General features: G+C 44.8%; 1 protein-coding gene across 11 annotated transcripts in view; it reads left to right on the top strand.

Annotated features, from left to right (window-relative positions):
- The window catches only part of LOC119649845 (fat-like cadherin-related tumor suppressor homolog), a 396664-nt gene that overhangs the window by 228174 nt on the left and 153162 nt on the right, over positions 1-15328 (top strand). For all 11 annotated transcript variants that reach the window (XM_038052198.1, XM_038052197.1, XM_038052196.1 and 8 more), the window contains exons 7-8: positions 3541-3602; positions 4031-4186. In XM_038052198.1, coding sequence (XP_037908126.1) covers positions 3541-3602; positions 4031-4186 — 218 coding nt within the window. The remainder of the gene's footprint in view (positions 1-3540; positions 3603-4030; positions 4187-15328) is intronic.

Below are 15328 nucleotides of genomic sequence, written 5' to 3'. Positions count from 1 at the left end.
TCGCAGCCTGGACGCCGGAACGTTGGGGTGGATCCGATGTTTAGAACTAGCAGTCCTCGTCGCCATTTCGAGAATTCGTTTCCCTTCGGAATCTGAGTGAGGCATGCCCCACTCAAGTGTCCTGGCATTGAAGTCATCCCCGACCAGGATCCGCCCATCGGCATCGTTTCACTCGGCGTAAGATAGACAAGGAAAACGTTATCCCTGAACACCGAATCCAGACAAAGCAAACTGGGTCCTTGTTTCGGGACTACTCACTGATGAGTACTAAACCTCACTGATCGGCAACGAACTGCGCTAGCAACTCGCTAGTGGTTGCACTACAAAGCATATTGTTCCGCGTCCTAGCTCTTTCTAGCCCTGCTCTAAAGACTGGACACTACCCCAAGCCCGCAGTGTGCGTAATGTTCTCATCAGACGCCCCATAGTCCCCGCATAGGATGCAGCTTTCCTTTTTATTGCAGGTGTTCGTTTTATGGCCTGACTGATCGCATTTACGGCCTTCTGTCAGGTCTCTCACAGGTTGCAGACGTGTGCCCGTAATTCAAACATCCAAACATTGGGGCGGCCCGGATTCGTATCATACACACTACCGAAACAATTCTGATTTTCCCGCTGTTTAGAAGCTTTCTTGGGTATTGCTCGTCAATTTCCATCGTAGCGAGTTTTTGGCCTCGGTAGTTCGCTGAGGTGATACCAATCCGGACATTGGTTACTTGCGGACATTCGCGTTTAAAGGTCTCTTCTATCTCGTTCTTTTCTAGAGAACACGTGGGTTCCAGGCTGGAAACCAAAGCTTTCTTTCCCAGAAGCTCCTTAACTGCTTCACGGAACGCAACTTTGTTTGTCGTCTGACTAGTTTAACCGCCTCCATCCTTCTTCATTTTTCTTCCTTGGGAACAAAAAACAAAGTCTACTGGAGCCGAGCAATGGGGCAACATCCACTTGTTACAAGTTTCTTTTCGGACGGGTCGTTTCCTTTTGCGCAACTGTTTGAGTATTTCAGAGTAAAACTCTTTAAATATTGTTTGTCCTTGCGACACAAATTCACCGTGGATCACACGTTTTTATTCAAGGAAAACCGTGAATATCCTCTTTATTCGCGATTTGCTCTGATGCTTTGATTCGGGCCCCTGATGTCACTCTGCCCGAAAATTTAGGATCCGTTTTGTAGAGTCGTTGAAATACCACTCCAATAAACGCTGGTCCCTGATTTCACTCGTCAGGGCTTTCGGTACGATTTTGGCGCTGACTTTTCTCATTTGAAGGTTATCTGGTAAAATGTGATGAACGATTATTTTAGGTATCCACGTACTTTTCACTTCTCTTCAATAATCCGAAGATTTAATCGCGGGATTATAGTCCAAAACTTGACGAACTTCTTGCACTGATGCCGATGTGTATATGATGCCGCTGGATATCCCGATCTGTCGTCGTCGTTGAAGGTCTTCCGACCTCCCTTGCGCTACATGAAATTTTAGTTCCCTTTCATTGTCCCATCACCGTAGGCTTTCTGAAGTATTTCAAGCGTCTCCGATCCGTTTTTACCCAGTTTCATAAAATATTCTTTTGCCCAACGCTGCTCCAAAATTTGATCCACAAATTTCTTTGAGGATTGAGGGAGTCCTCTTTGGTCTTTATGGCCTACGGACCTCTCTTTTTTTAGCTAAACACCCAAATTTTCAACAAAGTGAGTGACGGTTTCGTCCAGGGCAGAGGCAACTCATCAGACGCCTCCTTGGCCTCTGCCTTGGGAATAGCGTTACCGAAAGTGGTTACCGATGGTAATCGTTCCATTAGGTATAATCATCCTTTTTATTCAGGCCTAAACTAGGCCGAAGCGAAATTATTTTGTTTGAGGAGTGAGGGGTTCGTGGACCGCAAATGTGGGAGACTGCGCATCAGTCTCGGTTTAAAACTTTGATCGCCATCAACTTTTCCGCCCAAAGCTCCGCCTCCCCAACCAGTGTTGCCAATTGCAAAACAATATTCCAAGACCTTTTGTCACAGACCCTGGCTAGCTTCAAAAAGGGCATCTATCTTGAGTGCAACAATAGGAATGGTATTTAAATGCCCCTTGCTGTTACCAAGTTAATATTTGAAATGATCCTGGAACACTTCAGGGAAGGCTTGATTGACAAAAAGTAAGCTTGTTTCCTATGTGGATCACACTCTGAAGTGATCTCCACAAAGGGGCACTCCGGAGAAACTAAGAACTATTACCAGAGCTTTATATGATGTTGCATCACGTGTTGCGTCTCCTCGTAGGTATAATCAAGTTCAAAATGGTAACCAGAACCCAAAAACTGACTATAATGTTCTTCCCGAATAGAAATCGAAAGATATTTTCCTTGAAATTGATTGTGTACGTTGGAGCACCGTCTAGGAACCGGGAGCGGCATGTCTCTAATTGGCCCCTCCTGGATGATCTAAACCCTCCTTCTTAATATGCGAGCACGTGCAGCATTATTCTGACACAATGTCGCTATAGTTTGTCTTCAATTTAGTTGCCACGCAAACCTAATAATCCAATCGGGGGTAATAGAGCTGTTTCCTTGCCCCATCCCTACCATAATATGCCTCCTCACATACATGATTGTTGATTCCCTACACTCTACTGTCCTGAAATTCCGGAAAGTAAATTATGTACAAATAATCCAATTCCTTCTTTCATTTATCCCGGCATATAAGTAGACATACGACATCACAAATCATAAATGACTTCCATGCCAGCAGTCAGAATCTCAACTGATAAATTTTCGAATTAATGGAAGCCACCATAATCTGATTTCATCCGAACACCATAAATCACATACATATACTACATCTTCCTAATTTTCTACACCTAACAACTCGTTATTGTCATGCTTCGAGACAATTCCTCATCCCGGCCACGGGCATATATCCTCCCTGTGACCCAATGACCTTTATCAAAAGCCCAGGCCCGTATCACACGCCCTGTCGAAAATTTCATTAGGACCACTGAACAGCCAACCAACGAACCAGTCAATATCAATAGCAGGACTCGTTTCTAGGCATGTGAACTGTGCGAATTCGAATTGACTGTGTACACAGAGATGTACCGAGATACACAGGGACCGAATATGTTGGTCCATGGCAGCTTCCTGAGCCCCAAGCGCCTTTCGCTCCACCGCATGAATTTGCTTTGGTAATTAATTATATGATTTGCTCTGACTTGACTTTGACTCTCTCTTTGCGGAAGAGCTTACTTCTGCGGCAAATGGTTACTGTTCCTCCAGCCTCGTCCTACAGATACTATATATTTATTATTTGTAGTGGAGAGAATGAGACTACAAAGGCACCGGAAGGACATGGGAATAATGGCAACACACTAAATACCAACGAGAAGTTAGTCCTTGTGCCCAATAGCCATGATCATTCCTTTCTACTCCTTCCCGCTTGGAACTGACCTTAGCGTCACGCTTCAACAATGGTCCTTTTGCATTATCTTTACCCATTCGATTAATTAAAGTGATTTACATGACGATAGGATCTTTTTATCTTGTTTTTCATTGGCAGGTGTTATAACAACAACGGCAAGGAAATTGGACCGTGAAAATCAATCGGAACACATATTGGAGGTAAATTGAAATAAATTTGGGCATTATCCGAACCTTTGTGGCATTCGGTCGGTATGAGGACGACATGTATATGTTGATTGTATCGCCCGGGGGTGGGTTTGCTGTGTAGCCCGCACAGACGTAGGGAGTACATTTGTGTACATAATATGGTGTGTAACGAAGTGCCGACTGACTAAAAGATTAGACGAAATCAGAGGAAAGAAGTAGCTTCGGGAGAATATGGTTTGCATGTTTACGTAAGCAGAAAAGTCAGCAAGGAAGAGGGTTCATTGTGCTGACTTTATAGTCCTTTTATGCAAAGAATCTTTTACTCCATCGGTGACTTCGTTTTCGCTTACATTTTGCTTAGTCTCGCCAATTTCCTGCTGCTTTAATTTTCAATTTAGATTCTAACGAGTCCTTGCGTTTGTTTTATGTTTCCCGAATAGATCACAGTAGCTGATAATGGAATACCACAATTGTCCTCGACGACGCGTGTTGTAGTTACTGTGGAGGACGTTAACGATCAGAATCCTGAATTCGACCAGAAGTTCTACAAAGTTCAGATCCCGGCAACGGCTCAAATCGATCATCCGCTGTTCCAGGTAAGTCTCATTATTGCATCTACTTCTCACGAATCCTTTTGATTACAAAACTTAATCTACTTTCATAAACATGAAATATTATATCCTCTTTGATCACCTCATTTTATATAAGTACATATCGTTTCTCAGTAACACCTTAATATGATGCCTCGTTAATTTTTGCATGCATTCCGTTACGCTTCTTCAATTATCCTTTTTAAAAAAAACTCTCAACTCACAAATTCACAGAATTCTCACTAAACACACTGGTTTTGTTATCACACATTGGTAGGTACTAATAGCCCACGCGCTGAAAGAATTTCTACTTTGGTCGTCAATTTCTCACTTTGTCGATTATCTCAGGAGCGTTAGGCATAATTCGATATCTAAATTTACAACGTATGTGTGGAAAATTACACCCCTTTAGGGCACTTTTACTGATGTGAGAAAATATTTATTTAACTTTTGAGGGTGATTGTTCAACCGTGTTGAGGTAGAAGGGATGATTTTTTTGTTGAAATTGATCCTTGTTTAAGAGCTGGTGACTTCAACTTTAGATATAGGTGAAAACAAGGAAGGATATCTAACGTTGTTCAGTTTCTTCTTCATATAAATACATCAAAGTTGTGCCTGGTTATGGATCATAGGCAATTCAGATCATATTTCGATTATTTGCCACGGAAACGCTGGCATTTTTAGAGAGAAGTGCGTCAGTTGTCTTAGGAGAATCAGCAAACATCAAGGGTCCTTTGTGTGGCTAACTCTAATACGATCATTTATAAACGTGCACTGTAAATAAGACATTCAAATATCGAAACAGTTCTTTAGTGATAGTGATAGAAATAGTGGCAGGACCTGCGGCTAAGCGAGGTCATCTTTTGGCCTTACAGCCGTTTTCAGCGTCCCCTGCCATCTTTCAAGCATCCCATTGGGCTGTGATTGGTATGCTGTTGTCCGACGGCGTTTCAAGCCGAAAAAGGAGGACTCAAACTGATTATAACTGGCGGCACCCCAATGTGTGAAATCCTTTCTCGGCACAAGATTGTCAAGAAACGTTTTTCAGGGATTTCGCCTCAGGCCACCACGTGAGTCTATCGATGAGTGCGAGGCAACACCTGAAACAATGCGCGCCCCGTAAAGGGCCAGCTAAATCGAGATGGGTTGCGTGAAAAGGCTGGTAAATCAAGGTAATATCATCATCATCAACGCGCAACAACCGGTATCCGATCTAGGCCTGTCTTAATAAGGAACTCCAGGTATCCTGGTTTTTCGCCGATGTCCACCAATTCGATATTCCTAAAAGCTGTCTGACGTCCTGACCTACGCCATCCGTCCATGTCAGGCAGGGTCTGCCTCGTCTTCTTTTCTTACCATAGATATTGCCCTTATAGACTTTCCGGGCTGGATCATCCTCATCCATACGGATTAAGTGACCCATTGAGCCTATTGAGCCGGATTTTATTCACAACCTGACGGTCATGGTATCGCTCATAGATTTCGTCGTTATGTAGGCTATGGGATCGTCCATCCTCATGCAGGGGGCCAAAAACTCTTCAGAGGATTCTTCTCTCGAACGCGGCCAAGAGTTCGCAATTCTTCTTGCTAAGAACCCAAGTTTCCGAGGAATACATGAGGACTGGCAAGATCATAGTCTTGTACACTAAGAGCTTTGACCCTATGGTGAGACGTTTCGAGCGGAACAGTTTTTGTAAGCTGAAATAGACTCTGTTGGCAGCCAACAACCATGCGCGGATTTCATCTTCGTAGCTGTTATCGATTGTCATTTTCGACCCTAGATAGGAGATTTTATCAATGGTCTCAAAGTTGTATTCTCCTATGTTTATACTTTCCGTTTGACCAGTGCGGTTTTGATGTTGTTTATTGGTCTTGCCTTCATTGATGTGCAGCTCAAGATCTCGCGCCAATCGCTGCCTGCTCGACCTGGATGGGGTGGTTCTTCCCATGATGTCGATATCGTCAGTATAGGCCAGTAGTTGGGTGGACTTAAAGAGGATCGTACCTCTTGCATTTACCTCAGCATCACGGATCACTTTCTCGAGGGCCAGGTTAAAGAGGACGCATGATAGGGCATCCCATTGTCATAGACCGTTGTTGATGTCGAATGCTCTTGAGGCACATTAGTCAGGGTCAGCCTAGTCAGTCTTATCAGTTCGGGATGCCAAATTCTCTCATGGCCGTGTACAGTTTTACCCTGGGTGTACAGGCTACCCTGGTCGATGAATAGGTGGTGCAACTGGTGTCCATATGCCAACAATTTTTCCATCGCTTGCCGCACAGAGAAAATCTGATCTGTTACTGATTTGCTTGGAGCGAAGCCTCTTTGATATGGGCCAACTATGTTCTGGGCGTATGGGGTTATCCGAAGTAGCAAGACAACGGAGAATATCGTATAGATGGTACTCAGCAACGTGATACCTCTAAAATTGCTGCACTATGTGATATCTCCCTTTTTATTTATGAGACAGATAATGCCTCGTTGCCAATCGTCAGGCATTGATACGCTGTCCCATACCTTGAGCACAAGTTGATGAACCACTTGGTTTAGCTGATCGCCTCCATATTTAAACAATTCGGCTGAAATTCCATCGGCTTCTGGCGACTTATGATTTTTAAGAATTGCGCGGACTGTTTTTCCTATACTTGGTGGTGGCAGTATTTGTCCATCATCTTCAGTTGGCGGGACCTTCAACTCGCTGATGTTCTGGTTGTTCAGTAGCTCATCAAAGTACTCAACCCATCGCTCTAATATGCCCATTCTGTCAGAAATCAGATTTCCCTCTTTGTCTCGGCAGCATGAGCATCGAAGTGTATAAGGCTTCATCCTGCTGACTTGTTGGTAAAACTTGCGCGCCTGGCGCGGCTGCTGTCTGTACTTTTCGAGTTCACAAACCTGTTGGTTCTCCCAGGCTTCCTTTTTCCATCTGTGAAGTCACTTCTTGGCTCGACGGAGTTCGTGATAAGTCTCTGCGCGTGCCCGCGTTCTTTGAGAATGCAACATTACTCGGTATGCGGCATTCTTCCGTTCCGTTGTTAGCTTACATTCATCGTCAAACCAGCCGTCCCGACTCCTTTTCTGGCTGGGGCCAAATATGTTTGTGGCCGTGTCAATGATAACGTTCTTCAGGTGTTTGTGAAGATCATTTGTCGACGCATCATCTCCAGGTCCTCTGTTGACTGCGGTTATTGCGGCATCCATTTCCCTCTTATAGCTGTCGCGGAGGGCTCTGTGGTGGATGGCTTCAGTGCTAACTCACACCTGACTGTCAGAGGGGAATCTGGGTGGTGTTGTTGTTCGAGGTCGAAGCACCATGCCAACGAGATAGTGATCCGAGTCTATATTGGCCGCCCTATATGTTCTGACATTCATCAAGGCTGAGAGCTGGCGGCGTTCAATCAACACGTGGTCAATTTGGTTGAAAGTGGCCCCGTCTGGAGAGGCCCACGTATGTTTGTGGACCGCTTTCCACACAAACCAGGTACTTCCAACAACCATTTCGTGTGACCCTGCTAATTGAATAATCCGCAGTCCGTTATCATTTGTTTTTTCGTGTAAGCTATGGGAGCCAAAGTATCGCCTGAATACGGGCTCCTTCCCTACTTGGCTGTTAAAATCCCCAAGTATGATTTTGATATCATATCTGGGACAGGCTTCGAGGGTTCGTTCTACTGCCTCGTAGAAGGTATCCTTCTCCGACTCTGCAGTCTCCTCTGTAGGGGCGTGCAGCAGGTTTCATTTTTTGGCTGACTAAGAGGTGTGTCCGAATGGCTCAAGTGGTTAGAGCGCTGGGCTGTCGTAGCGGAAGGTCGCGGTTCAAATCTCGCTGGGGGCAGAGGAATTTGTTATCGTGACTGGATGTCGGACACCAGTCGACTCAGCTGTGATTGAGTACCTGAGTCAAATCAGGGTAATAATCTCGGGCGAGCGCAATGCTGACCACGTTGCCTCTCACAGTGTACTGTGGTGTACCGTTACGGTCTTGAATGAAGTGCTCTAACACACTTCAAGGCCTTGATCCACTGTAGATTGTTGCGCCAACGATTATTATTATTATTAAGAAACCTACTCCGAGCACATCGTTTACTGGATGGCCACTATAATATACGGTGTGGCGGCTCTTCTCCAGGAAACCGGTCCCTGTCCAACGCATCTCCTGTAACGCTGTTACATCAGCCCTTTAGGATATCGGCTAGCTGCTCATCATCTTCATCTCTGTACAGGGAACGCACATTCCATGAGAAAATGCGCAAATCATGATTCCATTGTCGTTGCCGGGTTCGTCGTTGTGCAATCCGTCCAGCCCGAGGCTCCTGCTGTGGCTTCGAAACAAGTTGTTTTCCGTGTAGGGTTGTCAGCTGAGAGCTTTTTGTATTGGTTCAGCAGGCATTTCCCAGGTTTTATGCTCCAGTCCACGTTTCGCCCTGGGACCGATATTACCCTTTGACCACCTGCTTAGCTTAGTTGCTTTGAAAAAACTCGACGGCTGCCAGATTTAGTTTACCTTTTGGTGGAGGGTAGAACCTACGGCAATGTTTGAGGTGTCGACGAATACGACTAGCGCTGCATCTTGCTGAGGGAATGCCAGAAGTGAAGCTTCCACGATCTATTTCGTGGTGGTCTCAAACGCCTGGACAATCTCTGGGGACCGAGTCTTTGGTCTTCGATCGAGACAATTAGGTGTTAAGAATCGATTACGATGGGCGGTTCTGGACAAGAAACGACCATAGAAGTTTAACATACGCAAGAAGCTTCTCAAATCCTTAACTGTTTTCGAAGGCGGGAAGCTCGAGATCGGTTACACTTTGAACGGAGGAGATGAATTTCCGACAGGTTTACGTCTCATTATACAGTTCAAAAGTGATCTCGGAGAGTCCGAAAGATGTACATATTGCCGTTTTCGCCTTGCCTTGACTAGGTCGCAGGTTGAGAAAACACAGTAGTTTTCGATAGATTGCGCAAAATCGTAGATGAGTGGAATGGGATATCGGTCTGAAATCGTCTGGGTATTTAGACGTCTGCAATCACCACAAAGTTTCCAATTGCCATTAGCTTTAGGGACTATACGAAGTGGCGAATATCAATAGCTGTCTGTCAAATACTCTGATGAGAATGCTGATGTCCGCGATAATCAAGCGCCAATAAAATACTCATCAAAGCCCTAGATTCATGTTCACTTGCCTGCAGCCATACGTGCGGATGGAAAATTTGCTTCCATGATTGCGGTGTTAAATTATGATTCCGGGATACAGGGGAACATAACCGAGACTTCAGCGCCTATATCTACCAGCTGGCGGCGCCGGCCCACGGAATGGTAAATTATGATGGAACGTGGTGCTGCCATCGCCAGAGCTCCCGGCAAGTCTAGTTTTTGAGGAAAAGGTGCAGGATTGGTACATTTTATGGTCTTTTCGTCGAACCTGCGTTGGTACAAGCATGTCTAGCTACTTCCCGAAGTTCCTGACGGCCTACAACTCGATCACCCTTTTCGGGAAACGTATCTTGACCGTGGTCTAGTCCTACTTTCTGATCGCTGTCAATTTAGAAAGGTCAATGCGTGGATCTTGTGAGTTTTATTTGCAGCGGTGACCAACTTGTCCAAAAATCCTATAGCTTTCTATAGCCTGGTTGCTTCTGTGGTTAGTTCTATGCCTTCCCAAAATTCCCTGAAGCTCTTTTTTTTTTCCTTCATTGCATTGCTATAAGCAGTCAGTGCTTTATTGCACCTCGGGCAGTCTTAGGTTTGTTCTGCCTGTTTGAAGAGTTCTCTGTTATCATTCTTGCTAGGTTCCTGTTCCACCCCGGAGCTTCCCTTGATGTTTGACGGTCTTAGCCCGACAGTTGGCCTCATATGCGTCGATGACGACTTTGTAGAGATCAAGTTTGCTTCTGTTGTCACCGGCGCTTTGTGGATGAACAGGTGCAGGAAGGGTCCCAAAGTCTTTGTAGATAACAAATATTCCCCAGGTACACCCAAATTTCGTGAGCCAGCACTAGTTGGAGATTTCCCTGGCAATCACTGCAGATGCAGTTCTTGCATGGGTGTTGTTTACCTGGGCTATCTTAGTGCTGGCCATTGGCTTCGTTAGTATTTAGAACTCTTCTTCACTGCCGGAGAATCACCCTCCTCGTCCTCCATGGCGCTTTCTTGCATATCAGGCCCACTGACTCCTGGGTTCAACCCTGACCTAAACGAGATTCCCTCTTCTTGGGTTCGCACTTGGGTTTTTTGCAAGCATTCTCCTCATGTGGTTTTCCCTTCTACCATCATTAAAACTTGCATGCCTCATCCAAAAATTGTTTGTTGTCGATGCTGGGACGCTGGTCATGCTCGAAGAGGACTCTGAATTTGATGTGGTAAAAGCACACATCACTCTTTCTGGGTCCTCCGTGGCTTCTCCCTTTCTTTTTTCTATGGCTTTCGGTCTGTTAGAGTTGGCGTTATTACCTGCTATGAGTTTCGCCATTCCGTGCTGCGCCATGGGACTTACGTTGGTCTCGAGGGTCGCATGCTTGGAGGCGTTGGTGCCGGGTTGGCTCGTGGAAGTGCGGACGCATTACTCTATCATTCGCTGAAACTCTTATATGGTTGTCTGATGTCCTGATAAGATAAAACTATTTACTTTCTGTTTTGCAAACGGTCTACAACGGTTTTTATCACGTATTTGCCGTGACTTCTGCATAATTTAATTATGTTCCTTTCGAATTGGGGCTTCTCTGGCTCAGTGAGCATCATCGAAGTTTTAATGTTGCTCGTTCAACTAGGAAAACCCATGGCTAGAGAGGGGGTCTGACTAAGCTTCATTGCCTTTTTATCTCCTAGGAAATTGTTCATCATCAGTAAAGAATTTCCTTAAGAATATCATTTATTAAAGTATGTGAATTCTCTGGGTCCAAATGGTCAGTCATTACACCAACATCTTTCCTAGGAACCCAGTGCCTTATTGGTTGCAAACAAAAAATATGTTACAACTCCATTTGAAGTTCAAACAACACTTTTTTCTGGAACCAAGAACTTTAATCTTATTCACCTTGCAATCTGACCAAAATTGGCATGTATCCATGCATTCTTAATCTATCTCAAATATTTTCCTGTTAATTTACCCCAAATGTTCCTCTCCTACTTCTCTTTTATTGCAACCTCTGTAGCTTAGTGTTTCAAAAAAGAATGAAGTTTCTTATTCCTCTCCTTATCTCCTTCTTGCCTTCTGCTATGAATGCACCCCTTTTATTCATCCTTCCTTAATATATGTATATAGTTCCCTTTTTCGGAATACTTATAATAAAAAAATCATTTTTCTAAGGAAACTGGATTATTTACTGGCACGCCTGTTCCGCCAAATATGGCATTACCGAATCCCGATGAAAAAGAAGAAGAAGAAATGAAATAAGCTGGTGTTAAATCTTGAGTGGAAGAAGACTCCAAAATCACGATTTGCTGCTTTCACTGGGATTTTGATTCCCTGCTGGGAAGAAACGCCGTTTGTCTTGATCTTTGGCAAGAGGGACACCTATGGTATATACGCCAGGTTGAAAATCCAGGGTATTGTGTAACGTCGGCCATGAATTTTTAATATAGTACTTGATGAAGTGCGTTTGAATTCAAGGGATCCAGACCAACCTTTTTAAAAATATTTGTTGTCTGTGCCTATATATAAACCAATCTACCTTAGTTTTAGTAAGCAGATGAAGCGTTGTTTGGGTACCCCATGTTAATTCCCCGGTTTTCTTCAAACAGTTGAGCCCAAACTGCTCCTCGACTGCAGCATGGATACTTTCTCTTAAGGTGACCTCTTCCTTCCGTCTTCCTTCCTCCATTTGGCAGCTATCTCGTCCTTCGAAGTCCTTGCCTCGGAATGCGGATAAATTTTACCGCGAAAACTAATTGCCGTTCTTCCATAGGTTTATTCCATTTCAATTTCGAGCGCCTTTCTTATGCATGCCTAATGCAGTTTATACTATTTTGAACCCACCTTTGTGTTCGCCTCTTCTTCCTCTATTTTCTTTGTTGGTAAGCAATTTATTCCAATGGCTTTGGAATTACGACTTCCAAATTAAGGTCCTCGAGAAGACAACGTCCGCTTCTCGTCGATAAAATGCCGGGCAATTGACAAAGTTATAAGAATGCAAACCACGAAGTGAAAACAGCGTAATGGCGAGAAGGATGTTCCGCCGATGCGGCTTCCCAAAACCGACACCAGCGTATACAGGATATCGAAAACTTTTGATGTGTTAATGACAAGAATGACATGTTGTTTATCGACCTTCGATACTTCATGCTCATGTATCTCTCAATATTGTTTGTAGAGAGCACCCCTGTGTCTGCATAAAGTTGACGACGAAATCCATCCCACCACTCGAAAGAGGAAAAGGTGTGTTCAACGTTGTCGACCGCTACATTGAAGAGCACACAATCGGCAGGTCGTGTCTTCCCAGGTGAAATTGAAAATTTCCATGTCCATTTGGAAGTTAATAATAATAATTGTTGGCGCAACAATCCAATTGGATCAGGGCGTTAGAGCACTTCATTCAAGACCGTAACGGTACACTACAGGATTACAGGACCCTATAGGAAGCAACGTTGTCAGTGTTGCGCTCGCCCGAGATTATTATCCTGATTTGACTCAGGTACTCATTCACAGCTGAGTCGACTGGTACCCGACGTCAAATCGCAATACCAATTCCACTGCCACCAATGAGATTTGAACCGCGACCTTCCGTACGATAACCTTGTAGTCTAACCACTCAGCTAACTTGACACTTTGAACATTTGAAAGTTGGGGAAGGAAATGGTCAATCTAACTATGTTTTTAATTCTGCTAAATTGCCAATGAGCCGCGCTCTGCCACTTCACTCATTTTGCCAAAAGAGTCACTACTCGGTTTGTGTGCGTTGCCGTTCTTTACGGGCAACCACCTCTCTTAAGTCTCTGCCTTTCCAGCTGTAGACAGCTTTACGCTCCTTAGCAAGAAGGGCAACGAGGACCACTCCCGCGATCACCATCACGCTTTTGAGACAGTGCGATTGGCAGACTCCACGTACTATTCTCTCTTTCTCTGCACTTGGGCAAGGCGTTTGTAATACACTTCGGTAGAGCAAAACGGACTACGTTGCTCTCATAAGAAGGCATCTCCTGCTAGATATCGGGCACCCAATATTCGCCATTACCCGAGGCAAGTCCGAAATTCAAGCTGCACTTTTCTCCCCTGCTGATTTGATTTGCTCGAAAAAGCTCATCTTCGAGTTGATCATTAAATTACTATTGACGGTGTGATAGTTGAGGGGGTAAAGCGTAAGCCTCTCAATCTGACTGCTTTGGATTCGAATCCCAGGCGGTGTTCATCTTGTATTTGTCTCGATATTCTGAACTTATCACTTGCACAGCGTTAAGTGTAATGCTAGTGAAACTGAAGTACAATCTGGCTGTGAATGCCCTATATTCCACCAAGGAGGGGACAGAAAACACTAATTAAACTAAGGTATTTAACCGTTGGTTTCAATCCTATAGTCAACTCGCCGATCGATATGGAACGCTCTTTTCAGTCAAGATGCCTACTTTAGGTTTTTGTAGCGCAAGGCTGAAATTATGAGCAGTTATCCACTGGCTTTCCCGTCACGCCAATACGCCAAGTTGCTCTACGCCTGCTTAAAAAGCGCCGTAACGTCGTCCATAACAGACCAAACGCAACTCTTCTGGTATGGGAAGTGTTGGAAACCCTTATGAGGTCCCGTCCTAAGTTGAATTCCTGTGCCACTCTTGACCTAATCTCCATTCACTTCTGACCTAGCACGGAGCGATCGCTCAAATAACAATAGTAATAATCTTTGTCGCAACAATCCAATTGAATCTGCGCTATGAAGCGTGTTAGAGCGCTTCATTTAAGACCATAATGGTTCACTACAGTACCCTATAGAAGGCAATGTGCTTAGCATGCGTTCGTACGAGATTAATACCCTGATTTGACTCAGGTACTCATTCACAGCTGAGTGGACTGGTATCCTAGATCCAGTTACGATAACAAATCTCTCTGCCACCAGTGAAATTGCGCGACCTTCCGCTACGACAACCTAATGTTCCAACCACTTGATCCATCCAGCCGCTCTCAGATATTCATACCATATGTACACGAGATAGTTCGGCAAAGGGAATACATTCTCTTATTTGCCTAGCATATCTGTCTATTTTTCGAAATTGTGAAAGATTGAAGAGCGCTATCCGTCGAGTTCGCCGACTGTGCACCTCGCTACAATGAACCGTATCCACGGCATCCATAAAAGTATCCACCATGGATCTCCTTGCCCTGAACTCGAAATGCTTTGGGAATATATCTCCTGCAGCACGGATCGCCTTAGCGGGTCTATTCGTGATGAGCTTCTTTCTCCGCCGTTTCAAGCATACGCAGATGTCGATATGCAGACAGCAGCTCAGGGTCTTCTTTTCCTTTTCTGATCAGCGCGAGTTTCGCAACCACATTCACCGCATCTACCGACAAGGGAAAATGCATCGAACGCGCTGAACAGTGTCTGGCCGTTGGCAAAATACCAGTTTATAAACTTCCACCGGAATACCATCAATACCTGGTGCCTTTTGATTTTTTATAGTAAAAACTGCTTCTTCGAGCTCTTTTTTGGGGAAAAGGGAGCAGGCTTCGACGCCTTCTGCGTTCTTAATGTCAACTTGTACAGGATATCTGGGGAGCAAGGCCCGGTCAATGCGTTCCATCTGGTCGCTACTATTAAGTATGCCGGGTTTCCGCAGAGTCCCGATTTTTCGGATGACAAGTTTACAACCAAGTCCTCACGGATCCCCATTTACTGTGTTGACTAGGCTCTGCCAGCCGCGAGATTTGCTTTTATTTATCGCCCTGCGGAATGTCCCTTTTCCTGATCCGTACTTTGCTTTTGAGGGGCATGCCTCCTCGCGGGTGTGTAAACGTTGTGCTAAATGGCGAAGCTTATGACGCTCGTTCCGTAGTTCACTGGGGCGCTTCCAAGGCATAGAGCTCCACAGGTTGTCGTTATCAAGTTAGTCACTGAATTTACAACAGTGTCAGCCGCAATGCTACAACCCATCCAAGCGCCTTCCAGCGCAACTCTGCCTATCAGATGAGCTTCGACGAATCTCTTGACGTTTTACGCGCAAGAGC

This window comes from Hermetia illucens, chromosome 2 (genome assembly GCF_905115235.1).
Source record: "Hermetia illucens chromosome 2, iHerIll2.2.curated.20191125, whole genome shotgun sequence".
NCBI lineage: Eukaryota > Metazoa > Arthropoda > Insecta > Diptera > Stratiomyidae > Hermetia > Hermetia illucens.
This window is presented reverse-complemented; position numbering and strand designations above follow the sequence as displayed.